The sequence below is a fragment of the Punica granatum genome, chromosome 7, assembly GCF_007655135.1.
Source record: "Punica granatum isolate Tunisia-2019 chromosome 7, ASM765513v2, whole genome shotgun sequence".
NCBI classification, from domain to species: domain Eukaryota; kingdom Viridiplantae; phylum Streptophyta; class Magnoliopsida; order Myrtales; family Lythraceae; genus Punica; species Punica granatum.
Window position 1 is genome coordinate 651,988 of NC_045133.1, and position 7,914 is coordinate 659,901.

General features: G+C 44.2%; 2 protein-coding genes across 3 annotated transcripts; both read right to left on the reverse strand.

The window, feature by feature from the left end:
* Positions 1-1,023: 1,023 nt before the first annotated feature.
* On the reverse strand, positions 1,024-4,797 carry LOC116214712 (serine/threonine-protein kinase ATM). 2 transcript variants are annotated; one of them, XM_031550140.1, is made up of 2 exons: positions 4,647-4,797; positions 1,024-4,228 (listed from the first exon to the last, which is right to left on the reverse strand). In XM_031550140.1, exon 2 carries the CDS (start codon positions 3,921-3,923, stop codon positions 1,350-1,352), a length of 2,574 nt encoding a protein of 857 aa, XP_031406000.1. In that variant the 5' UTR covers positions 3,924-4,228; positions 4,647-4,797; the 3' UTR covers positions 1,024-1,349. The 2 variants fall into 2 exon arrangements, with proteins under 2 accessions (XP_031406000.1, XP_031405999.1); XM_031550139.1 differs by having other exon boundaries at positions 4,406-4,750.
* Positions 4,798-5,232: 435 nt separating this feature from the next.
* Positions 5,233-7,121, reverse strand: LOC116215379 (iron-sulfur cluster assembly protein 1-like). The gene is made up of 3 exons (XM_031551070.1): positions 6,638-7,121; positions 5,850-5,904; positions 5,233-5,694 (listed from the first exon to the last, which is right to left on the reverse strand). The coding sequence occupies exons 1-3, from the start codon at positions 6,933-6,935 to the stop codon at positions 5,523-5,525; spliced, it is 525 nt and encodes a 174-aa protein (XP_031406930.1). The 5' UTR covers positions 6,936-7,121; the 3' UTR covers positions 5,233-5,522.
* Between the last annotated feature and the right edge of the window lie 793 nt (positions 7,122-7,914).

Genomic DNA, 7,914 nt, shown 5'->3' on the forward strand with positions numbered 1-7,914 from the left:
GGGTGTGATTGAAAGTGTCATCAAAAACAGAAGGTTTGACTGCGGTAACTAAAAGCGCAGGAACCGAGTTGAACGAATGACCAAAACTTGAGGGCTACGTGAGCAATTTTTCACCTTCGCAAGAATCGCAACCGCCGTCCGAAGCAGGGAAGGAAAAGTTGTATTGCAATTGAGTACAAAGTCTGGTAGACTCGAGGTCGAGGGGGTGGTTTAGGAGGGCCGTACCGTCCTTAAGCTGGGGGCTGGCTGGTGGAATGACAAAATTACCCTCGTGAAATTGACATACGTGTCCCGGAATTCCGGATACTCCTTCGTTCTCCCTTTCCGGCGGGCAACTTGTGTTGTGCCCCCTGTATGGAACCGGACCGACGTTGGGAAATTAAAAAAAAAAATTATTTATGTAATAATACCTAATTTAGTTATTTTATTTTATTATATCTCATTTTATCAATTTTGGTTCGAGAAAGATTCTCGTATACGGTATATATATCAATTATTATCTCGATAATTTCACATGCATTGCATCTATTACATATCAACTTATTTGCCATCCCATACTCAACATCTCAATGCAGATTCTTCCGTAATTCTTGGCAAGACGCACAACGTTACAGCATTCGATCACGTTTACCATTTACGAACCAAATGGTTGTCTCGGGCGAGTTTCTAAATCCTATAAATGGGAAGTACCGAGCTGGATATCAACACCAACCGAGGCGATCTATTTAGACCGAATTTCTTACGGCTTGGGTGTTAATCTACAGATAGCATTTATCCCGTATCTTTGGTCTCTAGATATGTATGTAAAAGCATACATATCTTGGTCCCTAAGGAAGTGTATTATGGCTTTAATGTCAATAACTTCCTCTTCACATCTCAGGTTGATGCTTATTTCTTATCGTCATCAATTATACTGGAAATAGCTGAATATATTCCATCACTACCTATATATATATACATATATTGCGAATTTTAGACAATGGCCTGGGAATAAAGTCTGATTACCTACAAAGGCATCACCACTATCTCAGCAAGAGAATTACACGACACAGCAGATAGATATATGCTAACTCGGTTGAAGACACAAAAATCACTTGAAAACCAACTCGAACTCGAGTTCGTTGATCGGGAGTTGAAACCCCGACTCAAACAAAAATTTAGGTTCATAATCCAAAAGGATATATCACCATCTAAGCTAAAGATTACCGTCTCTAAGAAGCAAAATGGGGTTACATCAGCAGCAGCATCCACTAGAAAAGTACTGGGCCCGAATTTTATCCCGGGCCTCGGAGACGACCTGTTAGTTCTGATAGAATTATAGACAATACTTGCCCCTACAGCTAATACAATCAAGAGGATGGAGAACAGACCCTAGTACTTACCTTGCTCAAGAGCCCTTTAATCTCGAGCTCGAGCTTGGCTTTGGTCTCGGGCGAAAGATCGTCGCCTGACTGCTTTAGCATCAAAGTCATCATCTCCAAGTTTTGCTTTATGTGATCGAGTGGTGCAGCTGGGGTGAGGACTGGAGTAAGGGTAGGAACTGGGGGCTCAACAGTTCGAGCTGCAGGTCCTGGAGGTTTAGGACAAAGGTTTGTTGATACCCCATTTGAGAAAGAAGCTGTCTTCATAGTCAGGTTCTGTAAGGCCTTTGAAGGGACTGAGATTTGTAGCTCGAATTTCAATAGGGCCCCACCAAACAGATTGCCCTTCTCCAAACTCCGGTGTGCCTTATTAGCAGCTGATTTCCTCTCGAAAATGACTCGGGCCACGTTTGGATCTTCCACCACAGGGGCTACGATATTCTGCAGAGTCCCAAACTTGGAGAATTCAGCCTCCAGAACTTCCTTCGGAGGCATGGGATTGCCCTCTGAGAAAGTCAAGATAATAGGGGTCCCTCTTGCTTGTCTCCTTCTCTTCTTCAGGTCTATTTCATCAGGAAACACGCTTGGTCCCTGGGGGTCTTTACCCGATGAGTTTGCAGACATTTGAGTCCCATTCAAGTTGGGTATTGCGCCAGGGGACTCGACAGCCTTCCCGGGTTCAACCAAGTCCTTCATTCTCTTTCTCTTCTTTTTTGCACGATCACCTTCTGTGAATCCGACAAGGACAGGCAAAACACTTGTCCCACTGAAATCTGATCGGACAGCAGAGTTTCCACCAGCGTTCAAATCGGGAAAATTACTTGAATCTTTAGTCGGTAAGTCCAACGGGGTCGCAATACCAATATTCACTTCCTCTGGCAGGATATAAGGTGGTTTTCTCACCTCCGAATTCCCACCATTTTCCTCGGTTGCAGTCGGTGGAGACGCCGAATTCTTTTCCCCGGGCTTCTCTTTCTTCTCGCCATTTTCCACATTTGCAGTCAGTGGAGACTCCGGATTATTTTCCTCCGACTTCTCCTTTCTGCCAATTTCATCAGTGGCAGTCGGTGGAGACTCCGAATTCTTTTTCCCTGAATTTTCGTTCTTCCTTGCCTCTTCTGCTTCACCAGCTCGCTCATTCTGCTTCTCTTTCACAACCATACTGTTGTTGTACATTTCATCGATGGACCTGTCACTGTGAAACGATGATCTTCTGAATCTGTAAAAGAACCCTTCAACCATCTCTAGTTTCTCACTCTCTATGGGATATAAGCAGCCTGATGCTGCGATACGAAGTCCTAGAAGAAATTCGTTTGATGAAATGCTCGAAAACTCCTCTACCGAGATTTTGCTAAATATTTTCGACCACTTCTGTTGGAACATGCTGCTCGGTTTGGCAACAGGACCGGAGCCCACAGCTTCATTGTCTACTTGGACAGTTGATCCTTTACCCTCCAAATTAATGTAGGGATATGACAAGTACTTGCTCTTCTTCCTTGGCCTCAAGTCAGAACCTTTTTCAGTCGAGCCCGAGCCTGACCCTTCATCCTGGGTTATTGGCCCATCGAGACCTTCAACTTTGCTGCCGCCACCATCTCTAACGATAGAATTGTCAGCCCTCTTTTTCTTATGTGATTTTGACTCCCTCTTAGGCTCTTCTACCACAACTTCACTCTTGCAGATATCTGGGACGCCTTTGTCACTCTCAATCTTATTTACCAATAGGTTCTTTGATTTCACTGATAGATCCACTCCCAAACCAGAAGCCGCTACTTCAGCATTGGCCATTGGACCAAGAAGATTCGTAGACAAGTCGAGATGCCTGAGAGAACAATAAAAAGCAGATATATAGCCCCTCAGGATCGCAGGCTCGAGCACCCGAGGCTTGGAAATGGCCGAAGCAAGATTCTTGAGATGTGAGACGAGATTTCTCGAGTCCAAGAGGGTGGCGGAGATGTCACCATAAGCACCTACAGTAGAGGCCTTATTAGATCTTACACTGGTACTACTTGCTTGTCCTTGTGCTTGCAGAGAGAACAAAGAAGTGAGTCTCGACTGAACACAAATCCCAAACTCATCCATTGCTCTCTCCACAGCAGCAACAAAGCCCCGCGACTTATTCTGTCTTGACATGTGCACAAAATTCTCGTAAAAGGGCTTCAACTGAGACGGGTGATACCAAGAGACATGACCATTTGCCATGTAACTAACAAGTAAGCAGCCTTCTGGCTCGGTCTTTACCCTATGTTTAGACACATCTGATGGATTGCGAATCTTTCCGGGCCACCAGAGCTTCGTCTTGGTCTTGACCCACACAATATCCCCTGCAGAAAATTCAAACCCTTCAGTGCCAATCGCCCCCATGTTCTCCCGATCCCCTGCTTCTTCGGGATTCCCAACTTCACCAACTTTACACTTGGGACTGCGAAACTCCACGTAAAGGGATATGTTGTCTCCAGAAACACGAACCTCCTTATGTGGATTACTGTTCCCACTCTCCTCAGGACCAGCAGCTACAGCATTTCCCAGAATAAACTCGGGATTCCCCGAAGCTTCCTTCATTCTATTTGCATCTACAGCACTGTCATCCCCCACACCAACATTTCTTCCATCCCTACCACCTCCACGGTAAATGCACGTCCTCCATTTAAACTAGAACCCAGAGCTTCTCTGCGAACCGACCAACCAAAATCGACCCAAGAGCCCTAAAACCCAGAGAGATTTGGAGCCTCCTCGAGGTTCCCTGCAACAGTGTTCTAATTCTTTACAGCTCTAGAGATTTTCGTCTATGCAACAAACCCCAAACATACATCGAAGCTCCCTCCTACCCGACCGGTCCCCCCGGCAGTTTCACGCAGACTCCATGGCTTAACAAGAGAAACAAGAAAACAGGACAAAAATCAGAATCTAACATGAAAATCATCCGTCTGTAGGAAGAAAAGAAATTTGCATCAGCAATCCAAAAAATACACATGCATCTGATGATGAATACTGGTTAAGGAGTAAGATTTTTACAGAGAACCGGGAGGAGATCATGAGATTACCTGAACAAGCAATGACGAGGAAAAAGGTGGGATTTTTGGAGGAGAATGAGCAGAGATCAGAGCAAAGGAGAGATTATCATTTACCAATCAAATGTCAGATCAAGATAAGGAAAAGTTAAGGATGCGAGAACAGGCTCTGGGGTTTCTCTCTGTCTCAGTTTGGGAGTGAGTGAGTGAGTGAGTGAGTGAGTGAGGGGAGAGAGAGCGTAATTGGGCGAAAAGGTGCGGCCTTTTTACTTACCAGAGGAGGGAGAGGAGCGTGCTTCCCCTTTGCGTGAGACGAGACTCGTGAACAACATAACATCTCCGCCCTGGGTAAAAGAGTCCGTTTGCAGCATTTACGCAGCAGCGACAGACTTAACAGGATATAGTCCGTACCATCAATTATGGGTATTCAACTTTTTCTGACCTTTAAATTAAAGACAGCTCCAGCTTAGAGAAATTGTTCTGTGAGTTGATCTTATATTCGGGGACACATCTTTGCATCGACGCAGCGTCCATACATTACCGGATTTGGTCAAGCCAGCTTCTCCACATTCACTACAACCTATCCTTTCCCGGCTCTCTCTATGGATCTTATACTGAAAGTAACGAGACAGAGCATGAAAGATGAGGCCCATTTTTAAGAGGAGTTTTCGCATGTCGTACGGGTGGACCCTTTTAAGAGAATATTTAATGATTCTCCATGACCTTAATCATAGCCTTATTCAGACCCCTCGAAGCGGTTTCTGTAAGTTGATGGGAATGCTTCCGTAATAGCCACACGAAACTAACTAAATGATGGGCAAACACGTATACAAAATACTGAACATGCACCCAGTACCATATGAAATTCAAAGTACTTAGCATCCATTTGCTCTAAAATAAAAAGATTTGTTGAAGTGCGCATTTAATTTCCACATCGTTCTCAACCAAAGAAAAGCTGGTTCACCGTTTATCAGCAAAGAGACCACGGATAAAAATGCCATCCCAACCTCTGATAATAATACATTAATGGCATATGGTCTTTTTCCACGAGGTAGTTTCAGCAAGATTTTATTTTTACAATCCCGACTCCGACATCTTAACAGAGAGTCCATCGTCTAAACTGTTTCTTCATTATCTATTGAGAAGCGCCTCAAGCATCGGCTGCCTTCTCGAGAGGAGCTGTCTTCATGAAGACATCCGAGTTCCCATTTCCTTTGGCGCGTTTCGCTTCGTAGTCTTTGACAGCGGCCTTTATAGCATCCTCAGCAAGCATGCTGCAGTGCAACTTAACAGGTGGAAGAGAAAGGTGCTTTGCTATCTCCCTGATACATAGTATATAGATGAAGAGCAAAAGATCCCCATAAGTCCACAACCATAATATCATTCCAAGAAACAAGATAAGCATTATATGATATCAAGAAAAACTAATGCAACCAAACTAGCATGCTCAGCAATACAATAGAAGGATATGACTTACGTGTTCTTAATGGATAAGACCTCCTCCATCTGCCTCCCCTTCACCCATTCAGTTGCTGTATCCAAAAAAAAAAAAAAAAAACAGAGACGTGTTAGGACACCACCTATGAAATAACCGGGGAATCACAAGTAAGATCGGTATCCTGAATACATAAACATGTAAAGGCTCGAGATGACAAGAACTTAGGGGCCTATCCATATGCAGGACTTATTATATATATGGATATTCAACGACTATAACATCAAATCCATTGCTATACACTGATTTATTTTGACAATTATCTAAAACTCTTCCCAATCAAATAACTCAACAGAACAAGAATCGATGCCAAAATCTTAAAAGACAAAAGTCATAAAAACTCTACTTCTGCAATGCCTATCACAATTCTACATATCTAACCCATATACCTTGAATTTGGGACTCCGTCTAAACAAGCCCCGGGCCGAATACCACAGAAATCCAAATTCAAGCTTCACAATTCCAATACAAGGATCAAGCTGAAATTATTCAGCGAAAAAGGAACCCTAATCCTACCCTGAAGCCCTCGGAGACCTACAAACTCAAATTTATTGCTCCATCCTCTACGCCAACCTCCAAGATTGTTGGAAAACAAACATATCGTGCCAAATTTCACCTAGCCTTGATCAAGCTCGAGTTTTTCAGCTAAAGAGCAACCCTAGACCCCAACCAGAAGCATTTCCCCAACAACAAAAAGAAAAAAGCCAAAACTGATGTCACGATCATATCGAAATCCAGCAGGAACCGACGTAATTCATAGAGATACGCACCAACTGAAGACGAAGCAATAGCTGAACCACACCCAAAGGTCTTAAAACAAGCGTCGACGATCTTCCCGGTCTCCTCATCGACCTTAATCTGCAGCTTCATCACATCCCCACACGCGGGGGCACCGACGAGCCCCGTGCCCACGTCGGGGTCATTCTTATCGAACGCCCCGACGTTCCTGGGGTGGTTGTAGTGGTCCACGACCCTCTCGTGGTACATCCGCGGCAGGACCTGGAGCGGCCTAATCGGGGCCTCCGCCGAGGCGACGCCGAGGAGCTTCTTCGTGGCCAGTCTGAGCATTTTCTGCAGCTTCGAATTCGAACGAGAATTCGCAAGACAGAGACAGAATGGATGCAGCAGGTTTGGGTTGGAATGGAGAGCAGGAATTTGAGGTTTCCGTCCGAATGCAATTTCTAGGGTTCGGAAGGACGGTGGACTTCGATGGCGGTTGAGGAGAGATGAAGGGACACGTGGAGGGAGGAGATGGTTCCAGAGCTGCTTTAATCTTTGTCCAGCTTTACTGGATCGGATTGAATTTCTCCGTTGTGACGCGGACTGATGTGACAAAGAAGCCCACCAAGTCCATTAATAACAGTTTGCTCCCTCAACGTTTGTCTCTTTCAATTTCCCGTCCTCCTTGGTTTCACAATCACTCCAATCGTTTTCGTCGGTCCATTGTAATCGAGAATCTTTATCGATGCGGTTCTTATCGGAACTTTAAAAAGGGCCTTGATAAAGGATGCGATAATGTAGAAAAAAGTGTTCATGTCCAGATGGGAATCTGAAAATATATTTCATCCTAGACATTTGAGACTTATGACAACGATCTTCGTGCAGTGAGGTCTCAACGAGGTAATGGTGAATGGTCATCTCTCCATTTATTGTCGGCGTGTCGGTTAAATACCATGGGTTAAGGTGGGATAATCATAACTGATTGACCCAAATTGAGATTGAAATCAAAGTCGCAGGGATCAAATTTGAAATTAGCCCATTCTCCGTTGAGCCCAATGGATGGATTATGCCGAATTGACACTGAAATCGACTGTCGGGGGTCAGATGCCCAATGGACTGGTCCCAAGACCATATCTGGGCTTGGGCTGCTTGTGGGCCTAAAGAGGATCCACCGCCCAAATTCCTCTTTCTTTTCTTTCCAGCGATTTATAGATAGCAAGTAGTCAATTTTACGATATATTTTGATTTTGATTTTGATTTTGGATAATGATGATGGTCAATTAATTATTTTGAATATAAATTATTTCAATATCTATTTTCATACTTA